At 48.9% G+C, this 22,951-nt stretch overlaps 2 protein-coding genes across 6 annotated transcripts in view; one reads left to right on the top strand and one right to left on the bottom strand.

Annotated features, from left to right (window-relative positions):
• The window catches only part of crfa4 (cytokine receptor family, class I receptor 4), a 27,800-nt gene extending 8,252 nt beyond the window's left edge, over nt 1-19,548 (bottom strand). The window contains exons 1-2 of one of the 4 annotated variants that reach the window (XM_032556825.1): nt 19,438-19,548; nt 3,341-3,469 (exon numbers count right to left, since the gene is read on the bottom strand). In XM_032556825.1, the coding sequence (XP_032412716.1) occupies nt 3,341-3,425 (85 nt within the window). In that variant the 5' untranslated portion in view covers nt 3,426-3,469; nt 19,438-19,548. Of the gene's footprint in view, nt 1-3,340; nt 3,470-3,605; nt 6,183-13,713; nt 14,452-19,437 lie in introns of those variants that run through there. The other 3 variants (XM_032556824.1, XM_032556828.1, XM_032556827.1) reach the window with 3 other exon arrangements.
• On the top strand, nt 16,573-22,951 carry cybb (cytochrome b-245, beta polypeptide (chronic granulomatous disease)). Of its 2 annotated transcripts, none has more exons than XM_032556823.1 (13): nt 16,573-16,687; nt 16,873-16,965; nt 17,339-17,449; nt 17,519-17,603; nt 17,898-18,046; nt 19,453-19,634; nt 20,111-20,243; nt 20,339-20,431; nt 20,507-20,760; nt 21,356-21,518; nt 21,779-21,925; nt 22,018-22,142; nt 22,217-22,951. In XM_032556823.1, exons 1-13 carry the CDS (start codon nt 16,643-16,645, stop codon nt 22,332-22,334), a joined length of 1,698 nt encoding a protein of 565 aa, XP_032412714.1. In that variant the 5' UTR covers nt 16,573-16,642; the 3' UTR covers nt 22,335-22,951. The 2 variants fall into 2 exon arrangements, with proteins under 2 accessions (XP_032412714.1, XP_032412713.1); XM_032556822.1 differs by having other exon boundaries at nt 21,764-21,925.

The following is a 22,951-nucleotide window of genomic DNA, read 5'->3' as shown; positions in this document are numbered from 1 at the left end:
GTCACATTTCTCTCCCTAACCCTGACCTTTGACCCTGAAGCAGCACACAGTGTATTTTCAGCCGTTCTGCAGATGAACCAGCAGCTGAAGTCTCGTCACAGATTATTGATTTCATATCGATGGGCTGAAAGCGCCGCCTCTCTGCCTCCGCTCACAGGAAACAAAAGCCGTTAAAGTTCTTCAGAGCTTTAATGTGAAACGTTTGAGATGAGAGAATCCTTCATGATCCATCGGGACAGAAATAGTGCAACCAGACAGGCTTTATGGATATGACACGTTTTAACAAAGGATTAGACACTAAACAAATAAAAATGTTTCAAAAGTCACTTGAAAATTTCTACATAAATATAAACATTTGTAAATAATAAAGATTTTAACTCTGCAGACATCTGAACCAAAACTGTAAATGCAGGGAATGTGATTAAACTGTACATGAATATCTATGATGGCAGGTCAGAAAATATTTAAATCTGATGATAAAAACTTTCATCCAAACTTCAACTGTCCAAAATAAAACACCAAGCCAGATCTGCAAACTTTGTTTCTGCGATCAGTTGAGATTAGCAGATGCTTCCGTTATTTTATCTGAGTTTGTTTTAAACTTCACATTTCCAGCCACGGATCCGTTCATCCTGCCGCGCTGCTGATAACAGCGGCTCGTTCAGTCAGCAGCGGTCGCAGCCAAACGCTCGCCAACGCCCGGCGGCGCAGGAGCAGAAATCAATTAGCAGCCGTCACGGCTCCCCGCTGCGCTTCCACTAAATCCATTTCTAATTTAATCAGTTCCCACCTCAACCACAGCCAGAGCCAGGAATGAATTTCAATCAGAGCCGGACGCCGTCGCTGCGACCAGATTCAGCCGCTTCAAATAAACAGGGAAGCTTTTTAAATGCACTTTCATTTCCAAATTAAACCTGAGCCATAATTGAAAGATACAAACATATAATTAACACTAAAAACCATTTGCTCTAACCTTCTTCAAACACATTTTAAATGTAGCCCTTTAGGTTTTGTATCCAAGTCAAATAATGAGAAATGATGAGGAAACATCCAAACCGCGGAGCGCCACAGGCTAAAGCTAAAGCAAAGATTCAGCTTTTATTTTGTTCTTCCACAACTTCCTTTACAACCAACAAATCAGAAATTCAGTTTGGAAAATAATCAAGTTACCAAAACGCTAGCATTAGCATGTTGCTCTTAACAGTAAACATTTTGTTACGCATTATGGTCACATTAGGTAACATGATAGTTAACAAGCTACTACTGCTAGCAGAAGTAGCTGAAACTATCTACTGTGCTAACACGTCAGCTATTAGCAAGCACATAGCGTTAGGTTAAACACTAACGTTAGCACACAGGCTGTCAAAAGTAAACATTGCATAGTGCAGTAAGGTTAGCTAATGTTTGACCATATGCTAACACATTAGCCAACGTGTTGCTAATAAATCTGGAGGCATGATGGAACTGCTAAAGTTATATTCGGTGCTAGCAACAGCTTACATGCCATCGCTAACTAAAACGCTAACATAACGTCATGTTAATATTAGCAGAAATGCTAGCATCAGCATGTACGATAACAGTAGCTAACACTGCCTCATGTTGGTCAAAGCTTGTATATTAGCTTATATATTAGCTTACTTTAGCTGTGATCTATAACTGGCCTGCTGTATAACACTAGCATCTCCGCTAACATTAGCAATCTGCTATGATTGAAGCCAAAGTCAATTTCAACAATTACAGGAAATGCTAACGTGTTGGAAAACATTTACAACAATGCTAACATTAGCCTGCTGGCTAGCTTAGATATATCAGAATCAAAGTATTGCTTATTGATGTTAATATAAGAGCAATATCAATGGTTGCTTTTTTGCTTTAAGTGACTGTTAGCTCATGCTAAACGACTTTTCAAAAATATTTGTGCAAATGTAGAAAAAGAAACATTCCATTTGACACAAAACAATTCTTCCTGAAGTTTGGTGAAAGTTAATAATGCCTAGAGCTTTTGTTTCTGAGGGGCAGTGAATGCATCGTTTCCATGGAGACCATTAGGAAATAGTCTGAAGGTCCCTTTGTGAACAGCACTGCAGTCATGTGGCGCGGCGGCTAATCCGTTAGGGAACAAACAAAGGCCTGGTGTTTAGCTTAAGAAGATCAGCAACCTGCCTGCAGCGGCTTCACCAGCAACAGGCAGAGCAAAGCATTCTGGGAACTCTGACCTCACCACAGCTCAAACACTCATCCTCCCAACATGGTACCCGTGGAGACAGAAGGTCCAACATGGTATCCGTGGAGACAGAAGGTCTCCAGAAATAAGTCGATGTGATTTGACCTCTCAGAGGTCAGGAAACAGGAAATGATCAGAGAAACGGCGGCTTTCCTTGTGATGTGGAGCGTAGATGTAGTTTCACTAGATAATCAAATGGCTACAGTTCAGATCCGGAATTTGACGGTAACTGGTTCTGAGTAGAACCGGGTCAGAAACCAAAGGAGCAGAAAGAGATTTAAAGACGCAGTGCGCAAAAAAACAGCCATGAATCGGCCAATCAGATCTCAGATCTGCTGAACGTTTATCATTTGGACCGACGACACCGAGTCCAGGCTGGACCGGATCTACAGAACCGGATCTACAGAGCCGGCCAGCAGAATCTCCAGCAGTGGGTTCTGCAGAACTGGGCCCGGTGCGGCTCTCTGGATATTAAATGAATGAAACATGAAGCCGATGAATAAACGAGTTTCCCTGCTGCTGTTACCATAGCGACCGGCTCCCTGAGGAAAAACCTGAAACCTGAAAACACGACGAGCAAAATAAATAAAATCTGTTATAAAACGATTCACTTTTTAAAACTCTGATTGTAAAAAAGTTCAGTTATAATTCCTTAAAGTTTTTACTGGCCTGCAGCTTCAACAGCACAGAACTGGACCGACAGAACCGGACCAATAGAACCGTGTAAAAATGTCTAATTTTAACTTTGATGCTAACTGCTAGCTAGCTTGTGCTACACAGAAAAATTAAAGGGTTTCTCAAGCGTCAAACTATAAAATGTTTACGGTTTTTATTCCAAGTTGAACTGATTTTTGTTTGTTGTTTCTGTTAACAGGGTCAGAGTTCACCTCTATTTCTAAAAATAACCTGAGCTGATTGTTTCGCTGCTGATGATCAAAAATTTGAATCAGGCTGAAGGTTAAATATTTAATATTGACCATCTTCTCCATCCACCATGTTGCTACAGACGCAGAAGCTACAGCGCTAATGTCTTGGTCTAAAACCTAGCATAGCATAGCATAGCATAGCATAGCATAGCGGTGTAGCTCATAGACCAATGGGTAGCAGGAAACTCACCGTTGTCGAGTTTGGCCTTGTGAGCGCCTTCCTCACTGCTGCTGCCCCCCAGAGGAAGCAGAAAGAACAGCAGCCACAGCATCATGCCGCCGTCCGTCCGTCTGTCTGTCCTTCTGTCCGTCCGCTAACCTGAAACAGACACACTGAGCTCAGGACGCTTCCAGGCGGCTGTGGGAAAGTCTGACGATCCAGAAGGACCAGAAGAAGAAATCCTCCAGAGACGCATCAGAGCGGCGGCCGGATTTCCTCTGAGCCTCAAACTCACCATCACCTCCTCCGGCCTGAACGTCCCACAGGGGGCGCTAGCGCTCCCCAAGCAAAACAAACAGCAGAGATTATTTCTGGACGTTTCCACAGGAATGCCTGTCGGTGTGAGACGTGAAAACCAGAGCAGATTGACTGCAGCAGAAATATTCATATTACTAATATTAACATTAATATGAATATTTCTGCACCATGTTATTGTATAACCAGGTTTAATTCGGCTGGTTTTTATTCTGTTCAAACATGGAAACAGAATCAGTAAGAAATAAAAAACTATATTTCCATCTGAAGAAGCTATAATGAAAACGTTGCTTCAGCATCTGAAGTTTATTAATAATTTGTGTTTTTGCTGCGTTGATCAACCAAAGAGCCACAGATCTGAATTCATAATTAGATGATTAAAAAACCAGCTAGCTTTCTGGAAACGCTGCATGCTAGCTGCTCATGCCGCCATGTTGGTTTGGGTGGAGTTCAGAGTTCACATCAGGACATCTAATATTTCCAAAACAAACTTTTAATCTGCTCCACAAATCCTATTTTCTAAAAGAGTTTACAGAAACCTGGAGCATTCAGGAATTACTGCTCAACAAAGATGCTTTCAGCTCCTTTCTACTGTTTCCTACCACTGCAGGGTAATCCACTCAGCTGGTCACTGACCTCAATGTTCACTAATCTATGAGGGTTCCAGGAATTAGACCCAGCCACCAGACCTGAACCAGAACCTGAGCTGCAGCCGGTTCCTTCAGATGGAGCAGCTGGGAACGAGGAAAGCTGTAATCCTCTTATCCACTGGAGCGATGGCTGAGCATATGCAGCCTGACAGGTCAGGGAGGAACACACACACACACACACACCAGGAGACCATCAAACAAGCAGATTTACACACGTCACGCTCTCCTGCACCAGAACACACACACACACACACACACACACACACAGGATCGCAAACCATCTTCATGACGCTTTCTGTAGATGGTCTGGACCTGCTGGTTCTGAACCAGAAAATCACAAAATGCTGGAGAAAAAAGAGCTGAACCAGAGGAGAGGCTCCCAGTTCTCCCAGTTCTCCCCTCCTACAGAAACCCAGAGGCAAATCAACAACTCACTGTAGTTAGACTGTAAGGCCAGAAACTAACTGACTGACTGACTGACTGACTGACTGACTGACTGACTGACTGACTGACTGACGGATGGATTCCTGTCTCTGTCATGTTGCTCCTCCAGGTTGTTTTCTAAGGATCTACTGAAAGCAGCAACTCAACACGTTGCTGAGACAGGAAGTTCTGGCTGTAACTCTGTTGCCATGGATACGTGTCAAGTTGATTTCTTTGGTTTTGGGTCTTTTGTGGTTTTTAGTCTCTTCTTGTCGTTTCGTCTCGTTCCTCCTGCTGCTGATGGTTCCCAGGTCAGTCCAGGTCAGGTGAAGTGAAATCCAGTCGAATGGTTTCTTCTGCAGGAAGCAGGAAACAGGAAACAGGAAGCAGGAAACTGCCGATCTTCAGGTGGAGAAACTTCCTGCTGCAAATCAGCTAAAGCTAGCCGCTAACGTCTGAAGGAGCCTGAAGAGCAGCAGAGGATTCACCACCAACCAGAGCTGCTCTGCTTCCCCGCAGGTCGCCCTGACCTGGTGGTGACTCTGGGTCAAAGGTCACGCCAGGCGCTTCCTTCTCCTCCTGCAGGGAACCAGCAGGAACCCAATCCAACCGCTGCTGATCTGATTAACCAGTTCAACAAACCAGATCAGCTGCAGCTCAGAGGCTTATCCACTTCCTCCGTTCCCCCGGCCTTCCCCTGCTGCAGCAACATGTTGCAGCAGCAGCAGCAGCAGCAGCTGGCTGTGAGGCGTCTGCCTGCCTGCTGCTCTGATCCAGCTGCTCCGTCTGACAGCAGATGAAAACCCGGCGTTGTGTCAACAGAGCGTTAACGAGGTCAGCGGAGCTTCGCATGGCAACGCAGCAACACGGGAGCAGCAACACGGGAGCAGCAACACAGGCCCGTCCTGGAGAGCAGCGGCAACAAATCCAGGAATAATCCCTGCTGGATCTGAGAGGCAGATTAAAGGCTCTAATCCAGAAACACAACTTCAAACCGGATCAGATTCTGCCCAACAGGAACCAGATCCAGAAACTGCTGGTTCACCAGGAAGAACCGCCGACCCGACCCGACCCGCTGCAGCGGATCCAGAGCGTGGCTCTGCCGCTGACAGACGTTTGTCAGCATTAGACAGAAATCAGCGATGACCTCAGAGTGACCCTGGGAAGGGTCAAAGGTCATCTCCTGCAGCACGGTGGTGGAGGTCTGGTGATGTGGGCTGGTTTCAGCTTGCTTTAGGTTGTGGATGTTCTGGTTCTGATCCCAGCTGCTGGTTTGGGTCTCCAGGATGAATTTGGAGCGTTTCGCACGGTGCTCCAGGATTCCTCCGCTGACCTTTGACCCTCCAGATTATGTTTCCATCATGTTCTGGATCTTTCTCCCGGTGGAATCCAGCTCAGGCCTGAAGGCTGTAGTGCCTTGCCCAGAGGCCCAGGCGGGGCGCCGGTTTCCATGGAAACAGACACCTTTGGTCAAATTTTTTTTATTTTTTACCCCTCCAGGGTCTTTTGTGGCTCTATTGTCCCTTATATGATAGTGGGCTGACAGGAAACAGGGAAGGAGAGGAGGGAAGACATGCGGCAAATGTCGTCGGGTCCGGGAGTCGAACCCGCGACGGCCGCGCCGAGGACTCAAGGCCTCCAAATACCGGTCGCGCTAACCACTACGCCACCACGGCACGCCCACCTTTGGTCAAATTTTATTCAGATTTTTTTCTCCACTGGTTCTCCCAGATCTGCTTCCCATTTATCCAGTCTGCTCCGTTTGGGTCATGTGAAGCCCAATTCAATGTGAAGCCGTTTCCTGTGAGTCTCTGTGGTGTTTCAGCGTTAGCGTTAGCATCAGGAGGGAGAACATGCGCAGAGCTGTCACATGTCTGCTTTATGAAACGTTCATTCTGCCCCACCTCCAGGGATCTTCTCACATGGAGCAGAAAGAACTGCCCCAGGGGCAAACAGCCCCTAAAAGCCCCATGTGACTGTGAACACGCAGCAGCTCTATTTCTGTCCGTTTCTGATCCGAACCTCCAGGGAAACTTCAGGAATGTCGGCTGAGCAGGAAACAAAAAGCTGCTTCAAGCTGAAAAACTCCCATCAGCCCCAGTCACAGCTAACAGCGTTAGCCGCCGCGCCTGGATATCTGCTGCTTCCTGGTAGGAAACTGGAGGAGCGCATGCAGAAAACGGTCCGGACCGGGAAGAGAAGGCGGCCGGCTGTTTGAAGCTGCGTTTCCTTCAGCAGCAACGTGAGGCTGCAGCAGCAACGTGAGGCTGCAGCAGCAGAGAAACAGTTAGCTTCACTGCTAACAACAATGCAGAAACGTTCAGCTAGTCTGTAGCTCATATTTACATCAACCATCTAGTTCCCTGAAATCAGATGACATTAAACGCAGGAAGTCAGATCGTCGTCGTTCTTGATGACGCTGCGGCTACGAAGCGTCTCCAGTAGCAGTCCGTCTTGCAGTGAATCTAAGAATCCCTCTGACTGAAGACTGCTGCTTTGTGACAGTCTCACTTCCTGTCTCGGTGTCAGACGGGTCTGTGCTGGTCTCCTGGAGGTGAAGCGGCTTCTTAAAGCCTCTGACTTGACGGCGTTGTGCTGTTTTTTCCCATAATCCTCCTGGTCTTTCCGATCCCGAGGCGACGCTTCTCCTGAATAAATAAAAGCGGATCAGATCAAGTCAGAGGGAGTGACTGAGGCCAACGTGATGAACGGCGTCCCGCGTTCTGACGTTAGCCTGAGAGCGCGCCGCCGGCCTGGCAGACGCTAATCTAATCATCTCATCATCTGGCTGAAGGACTCTGCATGGGCCTAATTAAAGGCCGCGGCGCTCCAAACCTCCAGGGAATTCAGAGGAATTTCCCTCCGTGTGTCTCATCAGATCCCAGATATGGATTGAAATCCTGCCGCTGATTTGATTAGCTCTGCTCTAAACGCCGTTCATCTGTTCCGCCTGACCGACCAGCTGACCAGGAAACACGAGCCGAATTCAATCAGCCAATGTTTCTGTTCACACAGGCTGGACTTTGACTGGACCGCCCTGGAACATTTCCATGGCAGGAGAAACCAGAACGTGGGTCGGCTTTCGGAATTCCCTCCGAGTCTCGGGCCGCTGCCAACTGTTGCCGTGGTTACCGCCTCCTCATCACACGCAGCTGAACTGGATCCACAGGAGGAAGGTTGGAAAGGCAAAGCGGATCAGACTACTTCCTGAAACTCCGTTAGAGGTCAAAGGTCGGCTCAGCGGCATTTCCCCATCACGTCTCGACCCTCATCTGCTGCTTCCCAACAGAACCAGAACCGGTCCGACCTCTGACCCCAAAGGCCTGACGGGCCACCAGGGGGCAAACCACCGACCCAGCAGCGCAGCACGGTGGTGGCAGCGTCATGCTGAGGGAGATTTCCACACAGATGGTTGAATCCTGGATCCGGCTGGAGGTTCTGTTTAGAAACCGGAGCAGAACCTGCTGAAATGCTCAGGTTTTGATTAGACCGTCTAGTCCTGGCTGCGGCCATCGGTTCATCCACAGGAAGCAGAAATGATTCAGAATGTGCTGCAGCCTCTTGGTGCTGCAGCCTCTTGGTGATGCAGCCTCTTGGTGATGCAGCCTCTTGGTGATGCAGCCTCTTGGTGCTGCAGCCTCTTGGTGATGCAGCCTCTTGGTGCTGCAGCCTCTTGGTGCTGCAGTCCGCTGCAAAACACCACTTCAGAATAAAATCAACTTTAGGAGCTTTTCCTCAAACAGCTAGCTGGAAAATAACGTTTATTAATGTTAATAATGTTTAGTAATGTTAATTTTAATGTTCAGAATATTTATTAATACTTATTAATGTTTATTGATGTTTATTAATATTGATCAATATTTGACTTTTTCCCACTGCGCTGTAAAAATGACTTGTTTCCTCACATTTATGGATATGTCTCCATGGCAACCAAACCCGAGGATTGGAATCGGGTTCGGCCTCTGGACCTGAACCACGATGCGGTTCTGTTGGGATTACTTCATCAAGAACCAGAACCGGGCCAGCAGCGACCCACAGATGGATTCGTGGTGGAGACCAGCTGGGTCCTGATCCGGGACCCGGCCGGGTCCAAACGGATGAACAAGCTGGTTCTGGTTCTGGATGGACAAACAGAACCTGATTAGTTGTCGTCTTGTTTGGTCTTCTAGAGACGAAACGACGTGAAGGAGAGAGGAACATCAGAAACTTCTTCTGCGTCTCAAAGGGATTTTTACTTGGAAGAAACCGACTGGACCCACAGAGACCAACAAGAACCAAACCAGCCGCCTGCTTTCTTTTCTCCTCAAAGCTTTTAGAGCTGCTCAAATATTTATGTCCCTTTCCCCTTATTGACGTTTTGGTAATCTTTCTGCAGTTACATAACGGATCGCTCAACGCTGCATCGCTGCAGCGCAACGGAAAAATCCCCACGAGACTCATGGAGCAGATCTAGTTTGATTTAAAGAGACTTTCACCAACCGGAGCAGGAGGTTCAGAGGTTCAGAACAGCTAGAGACCCAACCAACCAACTAACCAGCCAACCAACTAACCAACTCATTTCTCCAGACGTTGCTGCCGGTCGGCTCCAGGACAAGACAAGGTGTGAAAACTTTCTCCAAGTGTACCTGGGTCTATATTGTTAGTTGTATATTTTCACAAAATGTTTTCTTTAATTTATTTGTCCTCTTATACTTGTCTGTCTTTGTGTTCCTCTGTGTCTGCTGTGAGGGGTTTGGTCCTCCAGCTCCGCCCTACTTTCTTCTTCTTTTGTTTGGGGTCCTCCAGCACCATTATAAATGTTAAGTTGTTCATTTCCTCTTCCCTTTTGTTACTCGTTCCACTGGGAAGAGGCAAGTGTTATAATCTATTGTAATCCTTTCATTTATATTGTTCAAATGTTTATTTTTTTTTTCTTCTGTATTAATGTTAGGTGTTTTAATATTTTCATTCGAGTTGCTATTACGCATTTATAAGATTTGATACATGCTACGTGCTAATGCTAGTATCTCCTGATTGACAGGTATGTTAGCGCGGCCCTTTTGTTACTCGTTCCACTGGGAAGAGGCTGAATAAACGGGGTCCGCCTTCAAACTCAGACTCGGTGTTTTTATGTCCTATAAACACACAACGCAGAAGTCCACCGGTCACACAAGCTTCTGGCAGCATCAACACCTGCTGGACTAACATCACACCTGGTGAGGTCAGAGGTCAGTAAGAGGTGGAGAGTGAAGCCTGTGGGGGGGTTAGGACAGGTGAAGGTGTTGCCACCACCTGATCGGTTACGTCATTCCTTCACCTTCACCTTCAGAAAGATTCAACTTCCTAAAGGAGTTCTTGGAAAGTTCTGGTTGTTCATGAAAACCAAGGTGAGCCTTAGTAAGGAAAGGTAAAGACTTTATTTCCATCTTCAGACCGGATGAAAGACCTCCCTATAGACTGAAGCTCCTGATCCTCTGTGACCAACGCAGAACTACTCTTCCACATCTTCACCAGCATTTCCTCATGACGACCCAATCAGGCAGAACCGCACCGCAAAGCTGGAACAGCAGGGATAAAAAGATCCAGAGACCTCACCGACACCAATACCAAGACCTCACCGACACCGAGACCTCACCGATACCAAGACCTCACCGATAAAAAGACCTCACCGACACCAAGACCTCACCGACACCGAGACCTCACCGACACCGAGACCTCACTGATACCAAGACCTCACCGATAAAAAGACCTCACCGATAAAAAGACCTCACCGACACCAAGACCTCACCGACACCGAGACCTCACCGATACCAAGACCTCACCGATAAAAAGACCTCACCGACACCAAGACCTCACCGACACCAAGACCTCACCGACACCAAGACCTCACCGATACCAAGACCTCACCGATAAAAAGACCTCACCGACACCAAGACCTCACCGACACCAAGACCTCACTGATAAAAAGACCTCACTGACACCAAGACCTCACCGACACCAAGACCTCACCGATACCAAGACCTCACCGATACCAAGACCTCACCGATAAAAAGACCTCACCGACACCAAGACCTCACCGACACCAAGACCTCACCGATACCAAGACCTCACCGACACCAAGACCTCACCGACACCAAGACCTCACCGATACCAAGACCTCACCGATAAAAAGACCTCACCGACACCGAGACCTCACCGACACCAAGACCTCACCGATACCAAGACCTCACCGATAAAAAGACCTCACCGACACCAAGACCTCACCGACACCAAGACCTCACTGATAAAAAGACCTCACTGACACCAAGACCTCACCGACACCAAGACCTCACCGATACCAAGACCTCACCGATACCAAGACCTCACCGATAAAAAGACCTCACCGACACCAAGACCTCACCGACACCGAGACCTCACCGATACCAAGACCTCACCGATAAAAAGACCTCACCGACACCAAGACCTCACCGACACCAAGACCTCACCGACACCAAGACCTCACTGATACCAAGACCTCACCGATAAAAAGACCTCACCGATAAAAAGACCTCACCGACACCGAGACCTCACCGACACCAAGACCTCACCGATACCAAGACCTCACCGATAAAAAGACCTCACCGATAAAAAGACCTCACCGACACCGAGACCTCACCGACACCAAGACCTCACTGATAAAAAGACCTCACTGACACCAAGACCTCACCGACACCAAGACCTCACCGATACCAAGACCTCACCGACACCAAGACCTCACCGATACCAAGACCTCACCGATAAAAAGACCTCACCGATAAAAAGACCTCACTGATACCAAGACCTCACCGACAAAAAGACCTCACCGACACCAAGACCTCACCGACACCAAGACCTCACCGATAAAAAGACCTCACCGATACCAAGACCTCACCGATAAAAAGACCTCACCGACACCAAGACCTCACCGATAAAAAGACCTCACCGATACCAAGACCTCACCGATAAAAAGACCTCACCGACACCAAGACCTCACCGACACCAAGACCTCACTGATAAAAAGACCTCACCGACACCAAGACCTCACCGACACCAAGACCTCACCGATAAAAAGACCTCACCGATACCAAGACCTCACCGATACCAAGACCTCACCGATAAAAAGACCTCACCGATAAAAAGACCTCACCGATACCAAGACCTCACCGACACCAAGACCTCACTGATAAAAAGACCTCACTGACACCAAGACCTCACCGACACCAAGACCTCACCGATACCAAGACCTCACCGACACCAAGACCTCACCGATACCAAGACCTCACCGATAAAAAGACCTCACCGATAAAAAGACCTCACTGATACCAAGACCTCACCGACAAAAAGACCTCACCGACACCAAGACCTCACCGACACCAAGACCTCACCGATAAAAAGACCTCACCGATACCAAGACCTCACCGATAAAAAGACCTCACCGATACCAAGACCTCACCGATAAAAAGACCTCACCGAGACCGAGACCTCACCGATACCAAGACCTCACCGATAAAAAGACCTCACCGAGACCGAGACCTCACCACAACTCTCTCACTGACCGTTTCTTCCTTTACATCATTTCTGGTTCTGATGGGAACCAGAATGGACCTTCCTCCTCCAGAACCGGTGTGTGTTTTCCGGCGGTGGAAGCTCCTTATCATCGTCACTTGTCCAGAAGAAGGGGAACCAAACCCAGTAAGGAGGAACGATGGCTCTGTAAATCCTTTTCTAGCCCGACTCAGAGTTCAGAAGAAAGCGGACGGTGCGCCGTTACCCACCAGAACCCAGGAGTCGTGGTACCAGAACCGCTTCCGGACCTGCTGCTGGTGTTTTCCAGACGCTCTGAAGGAACGTCGTCATTCCAGAGCAGCTGGGACAGACGAGCTCCAGCCGCCTGCCCTGTTTTCCTCCAAACGAGGACAATTAGATTATCTTGGCTTTGGGACGTTTCACTGAACAGGCAGACAAGACGCCGAGGGCAGGAAGCAGGAATGTGACGGCAAACGGCTCCTGACGGCGCCTAGAGGACCAAACGTCTGCGGATAAAACCATTTTACACTCCAGAACATTCCTGCAGAGCCCAGGAAGCTTCCTGCTGCTCCAAGCATCAATAAATGATCATGAAAAATACAAACGATCCATCTGGACCACAGCCAGTCGGGTTCAGCCGTTTCTAGAACTCAGAGCTCATCTGGTCTGATGATTCGAAACTAAATGGTTTTAACCATTCAATGGTCATTCTGGTTAAACTGGAAATTTTCATAGTTTCAAAACAAATAATGTCAGATTTCTACGTTCAGCCAATCAGAGGACAGAGACTTCTTAAAGGGACAGCAGACCTGGTTGCTGGTTTCCTCTGAAAATCTCCCATTGGAAATGCAAGAAATGAGATGATCTTTATTTATGCATGAAAGCATAAATCAGACATCTTGAAAACAGAGCTGAAGGTGCATTTATGGACTGGTAGGAGTAGGAATTCATAGTTTGGATGCAGCTGGGTCAGATCAGATTAACAGATTGATCTGGAATGATAACAGAGCAGAAAGTGGATGAAAATGTCAGCAATAAAAGTCTTTATTGTTCATAATTATTGAACAATAAAGCACTGAACAGTGAGCGTCAGGCTTGACATGGAGGCTCTGCAGGCCATAAATGATTCAAGTTTCCACAACAAGGTGTGAATAAAGATCAGCTGTGATCTGACAGGAACCCGGCTGCTGCTCAGAGGAGGGAAGGTGATTAAAGTCCGGCATCAAATTCATGAAGCGGAGCAGCTGCTGATGCTGCTGATGGAGGAAAGATGGAAAAATCTTCATGTGACATTTAGAAGAAACTCAGATTCAGTTTTTAGTTTTAGGATCAAATCTGGATTCAAGACAGAAAATCTTTCACTTCCATAACTTCCCACTTCGGAGTGAGACAACATGAAGGCAGAAGCAGCTCATTAATCACATTAAATCTGCTTTCCAGACAAACTGCTCAACTTGTGTCCGCGGAGCCGCACCTGAGCGGCGGCCTTACCTGGAGCTGCTGAAGCCGCGTTGGGAGGCTGCTGGCCGGGCTGCTCTGCTCCGGGAGAGATCGGTGCTGCAGCTGCTCCTGCTGCAGCTGCTGCCAGCGGACAGAGACGAGCTTTCGGAGCTTTCGGAGCTTTCTGAGCTGAGCCCCCACCCGCGCTGAGAGGCTTTGCCGCCACCTGACCCCGCGTCATCCGCCGGCTCCAGCTGGAGCCCCCGCCCCTCCGTCCGCCCTGCGGCCCGGGGAGAGGCGCGATAAGCGGCCTGGAGGCGGCGGCTGGCGGCCTGATAAGAACCAGCGGCTCTTCTGCAGAACCTCAGCAGGAACAGATCAGAACCGCTTCACTTGTTCTGCTGCTCATGGCTGAAAGAACATTTAATCCTCCACAACTAGCGGCTTCGTCCCGTGACGTCACAGCCCAAATACGGTGGGGGGCGGGGCATCAATGAAAAGTTCCCTTCATTATTTAGCACGTGACGAATAACAACAGAAAACCTTCAAGGATCATTTGTGTTGTTAACAGATCTGGACGTTTTGTTCCTGAAAGGTGCGCAGTGACGTAACGCCACCTGACTGAGCTGCAGTTCCACCACCGGCCTGCAGGGGGCAGCACGGTTCCGGCCACAGGCTGACCTGAAACCGGTCCAGGTACATAAAGATGGAGATCTAGAGATAGATTGAACAGATCAGAACCTCCAAAGTGAATTAAATGGTTGGCGGCGCCGAGCCGGTCCAGATTCCTCCAGAACCCAACATGGCTGCCCGCTTCAGGAGACTGTTTCCATAACCAGTTAGCCTCACTGGGATCACTGGGAAGGCGGGGCTAAACCCAAACACCCAACATGGCGTCATGCCAGTTGGACAGCTAGCATGTTAGCATGTTAGCATGTCTCGTTCTTGTCTCAGGCAGAGACAGTTTTCGGTCCTCCAATCAACGGACTGCATCACGTGACGCCAGTGGCTCCACCCCCAACCTGACCTTTGACCTGTGGACCTTCACCTGAAGTGGGCCGAGGAACGGAGCGGGTGGGTTTGAGAAGCAGACTGAAGATCGAGCCGAGCCGAGCGGTACCGCTCAGTGGACTCAGCAGGATGTTCCAACATACTGACCATCCTCAACACACTCACTGGTTCTGGACCAGAACCGGAACAGAACTGGCCCCAGTTCCCAGAGTTCTGGTCCTGCTGAGGTTCTGGTCTCGGCCCGGTTTGTGGCAGGAGGCTAGCCGTGCTAAAGGATCTCCTCTGCTTCTGCTGAATCTTTTTTCTGATTGGTGCGTCCAGAACTTAAATATCTGAGGAGGAAGTTGCTGCTGCGTTGTGTGATGTCACTTCCTCCTTCTAGAGTCCTGGTGTTTCCATGGCGACTGTGCAGCATGGTGTCTCCAGGGATTCCCTAAAGGAAGCAGCTCGCCAACATGGCGTCCTCCACGCAGCATGGCGGCTCATGATGATGATGATGATGATGATGCGTGGTGAAATGGGTCAGCGATGATGTCAACGTCGCTAAGCAACAGATTTAATCCCACTTCTGTCAGATTAGGAGGGAAAAACTCCTGAAAGCCTTTTGTGTAGATTACACCTGATGTGCTGCTCTGTCACACCTCTGCTGACCTTTGACCTCTGCCTTCCAAAAACAACATTTCACCATTAAAGTCTGGAACATGCTGAAGCTGGGCTTTAACTAGGCCATTCCAACATGAAGGTGCTGGGATCAGAACCATCCAAGATGGCGTCTTCTCTTCGGGTTGATGTTTTCAGGTTTTCAGGTTCTGGTTGTTTTCCTGTTTGGATCAGAACCAGACGGTGAGGAAAGGCAGCATCATGGAGGGAAGGTGTTCAGGACAAACGGACAGATTGATAATCAGAGGCAGCTGCAGCTCCCAGCAGAGAAACTGAACTCATTCTGTCATCAGCTGAACGTCGGAGAGGCTGAATAAAACATGCAGCCGTCAGCCTGCTGCAGCTAGCTGCTGCAGCTGCTGTTAGCTCAGCTACTGTCACATTAGGAAGCAGCAGATTTGAATTGTTGCTAACTGACCAATCAGAAGCTTAGGAAGCTATGACATCACCAAGAAGCAGATGAAAGAGGTCCGATTAAATGCCAGGAGAAGCTGTAGTGTATGTAAACATCTGGTTTCAGCTGGAAACGGCTTCATTAGCTTTGCTGCTAACGTAGAGCATTAGCAGCTAGCGCTAGCTTAGCGCTCAGTGTGCGCCACTGTCTGGTTTCAGCTAAATAAACTGTTTGTTCAGAACAAGCAGCAGTAGATAATAATCCTGGTTGCCGCAGCGCCATCATGTTTCTGAGGTTTTATGATGTCATCACGGCGGCTAAACAAAGAAACAATCAGCAGCGACCTGATGGTGCGTAATCCACTGGAAGATTTCAGAGGCTTTTATTAAATCCAGATGAAGTGCGAAACGATGAACAGCGACCTGGTTTCACCCACTGATCCACAGAATCAGTTCATCTGGACGATTCTGTTCACAGAGCTTCAACAGATCAATGAACCAATAGATCAATAAATCAGTAATGATGGTTTAACCCTCAGACTGCAGCCAACCTTCACTGCTGCTCAAGGTCACCAAGATGGACGACGACACAAGATCCTTCAGGTCAGATCAATTCAGATTATCTGATCAATCACCTGATGCTTAATGCAGCCTCACTGGAGAGGCTTTGACTAGACCACTGGAGGGAGCAGCCCAGGCCATGACGCCGCCCCCTGCTGGAGGAGGCGGTTCTGTTGGGTTCGATGGAACCATCAGGTTCCGGTTTCACTGATCTTATGTGGAATAAAAAGTTTTATTTAAAAACTGGAGCCGTCCGCTAAAGGAAGCAGCCACTTCCTGTTTGAGCGTGAGCCACTTCCTGTGTGAGCGAGCGGCGGTATAAAGGAGCCTTCCTCCCTCCTCTTCCTCAGTCGCCATGGGGAACTTGGTGGCCAACGACGGGCTCTCCGGCTTTGTTATCGTGAGTAAAACTTCAGCTTTAAATCATTTGAATGATGAGATCAATGATATTTATTGATCATCAGACCCAAAGTGACGCTGGTCAGGAGTTCTAGTGTGAATCTAACAGTTCGACTGGACCGGTACCGCCCGTTTGGATCCCTGGGAATCTTTCAGAGAACCTGATCATTTATTTGCTTCTTCCAGCTGGTCTGGTTGGGAATCAACGGATTCCTGTTTGTCCATTTCTACATGGCCTTCCTGGTGGACCGCTGGTTCTACACCCGGGTTCTGCTGGGGGTGAGTCCGGACCGACCGGGTCAGGGGTCAGGGGTCAGGGGTCACAGCTTCAGCCACCGTCTGAGTTCTTCTGTTAGTTATTTCTGAAGCACGTGGAGCAGCAGCTTGTTTTAATCAGAGTTTATTCAGTTGGTTCTGTTTTATCCAGCTGGTCCAGTTGGTTCTGTAATCTCTGAACCACGCCGAGCTTCGGTCTCAGTTCCTCTCACGCTGCAGCTGCTCCACCTGCAGACTTTCAGGTTTCTTCCTCTTTTAGTAAAAACGGTTCTGATGTCTCTGATAAGCTGGGCTCAGATCCCCGGCACGATGCCGCCTCCACCGTGCCCCCGATGTTTAGGCGGGTCGGAACCAGTAACCCGTTGTGCCTCCGCAGCACGCCCTGTCCTGGGCCAGAGCTCCGGCCGCCTGCCTGAACTTTAACTGCCTGCTGATCCTGCTGCCGGTCTGCAGGAACCTGCTGTCGCTGCTGCGAGGCTCCATCCAGGTGGGAACCGGCCCAGGTTACCGGCTCGGTTCCGGTCCGGTTCTCATCAGACCCTCTGTGTCCCCGCAGTGCTGCAGCCGAACCGCGGCGCGGCAGCTGGACCGGAACCTGACGTTTCACAAGCTGGTGGCCTACATGATCGCCTTCCACACGGGTCAGAGAAACACTTTATTGATTTCTGATCATGATTATTGATCTTATTCATCTGTTTGGTTTTACATTTCATTCTAGAGTTAGTTATTGTACGTGGAGATATTTCTAGATCAATTTCTAAATTCTGCCAAGCAAAACACTGAGGACTGAGTAAACAGCCCTGAGGTTCTCCACTCAGGACTGGGGTTAGAGTAACTTCCTGCTTCACAGCCAATCAGATCAGAGCTGCTGCCGTTTTACTGAAGCCGCTGGTCAGCTGAACGTTGCTCTGTTGCTGATCGTTGCTCTGTTGCAGCCGTCCACATCATTGCTCACTTGTTCAACTTTGAGTTCTTCATGGACGCCCAGCTGAACCGCAGCGTTGACCTCCTGCCCTTCGTTCTGTCTGAGATCGGCAACGAGGACAATGCGTCCTTCCTCAACCCCATCAGGAGCAACGAGACGGTGAGCAACGCTTCCCCAGCAACGCTCTGTGGTTGCAGTTTGTGGATGGGGCAACCTGGCAACTTTCCAGTGTTGCTAAACGTTGTGAAAGCAATCACTGGTTGCTCAATCAGAGAAACGTTTCCTCTTCAGTTCTTTTTTTAACTTTCCCATCAGTTTGCTCAGAAGCAGCCGATGATGATGATGATGATGATGATGATGATGATCTAGTTATACTCAGTTGGGTACTAACTAGTTAGTTTAGTATTTCACTGCTCTGAACTTTTTACTTTGACTTTAGTCGTTTTATTTTGAAGGGTTTCTTCTCTCTAGTCAAATTTCTGGATTTTTTATCCACTGAATGAAAACAAACATGTTCAACCAGAATCACAAAGCTGCAGGTTTTGTTAAAGTTTCAAAGTTTTTATTCATTTTTATTAATGATATGAATTTTTGACACTAAGTTTCCACTTAACTTTATATTTTTGTAATTTTAAATATTGAAGGACTGATACTTTAGTCGACATTTTACCAAATACTTTTTGCTCTTACTAGAGAGTAACTGTTTGGTTCTGTGGTTCTGGTCCGGTATCATAACACCAGTACTTTTGTGTTTCTGGTGGTTGGAAACCCGGAGCTGCAGCCGCGGTTCTGATCTGAGTATATGAGTTGGTTTCATGAACCCTAAAGCAGCAACAACAACAACAACAATAATAATAATGATGATGATGATGATGATGATTATTATTATTATAACAGCAACAACAACATTAATATTAATATTAATAACATCTCCAGTGCGCCCCGTCAGCTAACCTTCATGGCTCATCAGTTTTTTCTTAATCTCAGCAGTTTGAGGAACAACGTTCTGTCAAAACGCTGTTTGGTAAAAGAGGGAAGTTGGTCAACAAGCCGAGGGTTTACAGAGGAACTGCAGCTGAACTTGCAGGCTGACCACACTTTGAGATCAAACACCACAACTACCAGTAACCCCCAGTACCTCTCAGTAACCCCCAGTACCTCCCAGTAACCCCCAGTAATCCCCAATAACATCCCAGTACCTCCCAGTAACCCCCAGTACCTCCCAGTAACCCCCAGTAATCCCCAATAACATCCCAGTACCTCCCAGTAACCCCCAGTACCTCTCAGTAACCCCCAGTACCTCCCAGTAACCCCCAGTACCTCCCAGTAACCCCCAGTACCTCCCAGTACCTCCCAGTAACCCCCAGTACCTCTCAGTAACCCCCAGTACCTCCCAGTAACCCCCAGTACCTCCCAGTAACCCCCAGTAATCCCCAGTAACCCCCAGTACCTCTCAGTAACCCCCAGTACCTCTCAGTAACCCCCAGTACCTCCCAGTAACCCCCAGTACCTCCCAGTAACCCCCAGTACCTCCCAGTAACCCCCAGTACCTGTGCTTGGTGCAGAGCCCCACCATCGTCATGTTCACCACCATCGCCGGACTGACGGGCGTCGCCATCACGCTGGCTCTCATCCTCATCATCACGTCGTCCATGGAGGTCATCCGGAGGTCGTACTTCGAGGTGTTCTGGTTCACGCACCACCTCTTCATCATCTTCTTCATCGGCCTGGTGTTCCACGGCTATGGGTAAGACCAGAAACACATCCGGGTCAAAGGCCGTAGACTAAACCGGCCCGGACTTTTCTAGACTTAAACGGTTTTGGACCGTCAGACTGAAGCGACGACACAAACAAGACAATCTGAAGTAAAACTGGACTTTTATGGAACCTGTTCTGGTCGGATCCAGACGGACGATGGTAAAGCAATCTGACCTCTGAACTCTAGTAAACATTCAGACTGACTTCACCTTTATGTGACTGCCAGCCCAGTTAGCCCCTCAGCTGGTCAGCAGGTTCTGCCAGTACCTGGTACTGACCCAGAGGAGCATCAGCATGTAGGACAGCAGAACCTGAGGTCCAGGTTAGGGTTCGGACCTGAAGCTTCTTGGTAACAGGCTAAATGTTTCATGTTTTAGACTAAAGGAGAATGATGTCAGCTAAAGTTCTGCCGGCTTTAGCTGGAATGTTCTGATGATTCCTCGACCCGTTTGTCTGTGGCTGCAGGCGAATCGTGCGAGGACAGACTCCGCTCAGCCTGCAGAGCAACGACCCCAAAGCCTGCGCCGACCACTTCCGTGACTGGGGCAAAAACGAGTCGGGCTGCGCCGTCCCCGTGTTTGCAGGGAACCCGCCCGGGGTGAGCCGAGCCGAGCCGAGCTGAGCCGAGCCGAGGCGCCGTCCGGTCGGATCCTCTGTGTCTGATTCTCTCCTCAAATGTTTTGCTCTCCTCAGACGTGGCAGTGGGTTGTGGGCCCCATGATCCTGTACGTCTGTGAGCGGCTGGTTCGCATCTACCGGTCCCATCAGAAAGTGGTCATCACCAAGGTGACTGCGCCGACTCCACTCAACCAGACTGACCCGGACCCTTTACCTGACCCTGACCCTGTTCCTGCCCCCCAGGTGGTGATGCACCCCTCCAAGACGCTGGAGCTGCAGATGAAGAAGAAAGGCTTCAGCATGGAGGTGGGCCAGTACGTCTTCATCCAGTGTCCGTCTGTCTCCAGGCTGGAGTGGCACCCCTTCACCCTGACCTCCGCCCCGGAGGAGGACTACTTCAGCGCCCACATCCGGATCGTCGGGGACTGGACGCAGGCGCTGTACGAGGCCTGCGGCGGGGACAAGCCGGAGCAGCAGGAGGCCTGGAAGCTCCCAAAGTACGGCGCTGGGAAAACGAGCCTCATTACACCAAACGGACGGCTGCCCAGCCTCCAGGGCCGCCGAAAGCAGCTCTGAACGCTGCGGGAGGCTTATTGTGTGTTTGAGAAATGAGCCGGCAGCCATAGAAACTTTAGAAATGCTGCAGTTACACCATTAAACGGTGCAGATAATAGAGCTGCTGAGTGCAGCTCAACTCCAAGACTCCTGGGTAGAAAATCAGAATGAATCAGTTTGAACTGGAACTTCTGCTTCCACATTTATCCAGAAATGATTTTACAAAGCATCAAACTTCATGTTCAAACACTTCCAGACACTGACCAATCAGAAAAGGCCTCTAACGCGCATTATATTTACCTGGTTTTCCTTTTAGTCCTAAGCTGACATTTATTAATGAATGACGAGTTCACACATTTAAAGCATGTTTTAGAAAGAGACGTTTCTCAGCTTAGACTCAAATATGAATGAAAGACTCAACGAGAGGAGCGAAAATCTCCGTCTTTTTCTGCTTTTTGTCCTGGAAACATCCAGTTCCGGTGTTATTGTGTGGCAGTGACGGCAGGTGGGCCTGCCTGTGTTTGTGTTGGTCCTCAGGATGGCCATCGACGGGCCGTTCGGCACCGCCAGCGAAGACGTGTTCCGCTACGACGTGGTGATGCTGGTGGGGGCGGGGATTGGCGTGACGCCCTTCGCCTCCATCCTCAAGTCTGTGTGGTACAAACACATCCAGAACAACCAGGACGTCTTCACCAAGAAGGTGGGAACCATCAGCTTCCACAATGCACCATCTTGGGTCCAAAAGAAATTAAATCTGATTTTATTCATATTTTCTTGGCTACTTAGCCCCGCCCCCAAAACCCCTAAGTTGTTCATTTTTGGTAAAACAGTGAAATTCTGCCAGATTTTCCATCCCAGATGCTTCCATTTGTTCTGCGGTTAACGAGAAGCTTTAGCATCGCAGCGGGTTCTGGAGTAAAATCTGACCAGAACCTTGTCTGACAGGCGGTTCTGTTGCAGATCTACTTCTACTGGCTGTGTCCGGAGACGCAGGCCTTTGAGTGGTTCGCCGACCTCCTGCAGTCCCTGGAGCGCCAGATGGCGGACAAAGACATGGCCGACTTCCTGAGCTACAACATCTACCTGACGCGCTGGAAGGAGACGGAGGTACCGGACCGGGCGGAACATTACGACCGCCCCTTAGCTCCTGTTTGTGTTGGTGTACTGCAGTGAAAGGGTTCTGTTTGCTCTGGAACCAGGCGGCTCATTTCCGGGTCCACCACGAGGCGGAGAACGACCCGATCACCGGGCTCAAGCAGAAGACGCTCTACGGAAAGCCCAACTGGGACAACGAGTTCACCAACATCGCCGCCAAGCACCCCAAGTGAGGCCGGTACCCGGTAAGGCGGCGGCTCACCGGTTCTATCCTCTAACTCTGGTTCTGGTTCTGGTCGGCAGGTCCAAGGTGGGCGTGTTCCTGTGCGGCCCGCCTCAGCTGGGAAAGTCTCTGGAGAAGCAGTGCCTGTCCCACTCCGAGGCCGAAGTCAAGTTCATCTTCAACAAGGAGAACTTCTGACCGCCGCGTGGCGCAAACACGTTGCTGCAACCTCCACGTTGCTGCAACAGCCACCAGCTACTTCTTCTTTCCCTGCTGCTTGACCTTTAGGGTCGTTTCCAAACTTCCTTCCTCTGAGGTGACCTTCAGGTGGCTCAAACAAAGCCCGAGTGGTGATGGCTGCATCTGCAAACACAGGAGAGGCTTTTATTCTGAAAAGCTTGTGACTGAGCAGCAGCTCTTTGTGAAACATTTAAACCAGGGGAGCCCAAAGTGGGTCCCTGAGGGCCAAAACCTGCATGTTTTAGTCTCTCCATGGTTTAACTCACCTGGATCCCATCATGGATCATTAGATGAACTTTGACCTGCTGAGAAGGTTGTTGGTACCAGGGAGAGACTAGAACCTGCAGGATGCCGGGCCTCCAGGACCCACTGATTTAAACAAAACCTGAAAAATAACGGAAATAATGAAACATCCTCAGAAAACAAAGTTGCTTTTCAAAATAAAAGCCGTTGTGTTGCTGATCCAGGTTGAACCTGATGACTTTTTTTTTTTTGCTTTATTAATTTTGAAGCTTTTATTTTTGATACTTTCTGCTCAAAATGCAAATAAATTAAAATTCAAATTGTTTCATGTT

Source organism: Xiphophorus hellerii, chromosome 24 (assembly GCF_003331165.1).
Source record: "Xiphophorus hellerii strain 12219 chromosome 24, Xiphophorus_hellerii-4.1, whole genome shotgun sequence".
NCBI lineage: Eukaryota > Metazoa > Chordata > Actinopteri > Cyprinodontiformes > Poeciliidae > Xiphophorus > Xiphophorus hellerii.
The sequence above is the reverse complement of the archived record's forward strand: the minus strand, read 5'-3'. Positions and strand labels throughout refer to the sequence as shown.

Bases quoted from the DNA above. Each gene is read 5' to 3' on its own strand.
- cybb (XM_032556822.1), top strand. From the start codon at position 16,643: ATGGGGAACTTGGTGGCCAACGACGGGCTCTCCGGCTTTGTTATC. The intron at 16,688-16,872 runs GTGAGTAAAACT...TGCTTCTTCCAG, and splicing joins GGCTCTCCGGCTTTGTTATC to CTGGTCTGGTTGGGAATCAA. The intron at 19,635-20,110 runs GTAAGACCAGAA...CTGTGGCTGCAG, and splicing joins CTGGTGTTCCACGGCTATGG to GCGAATCGTGCGAGGACAGA.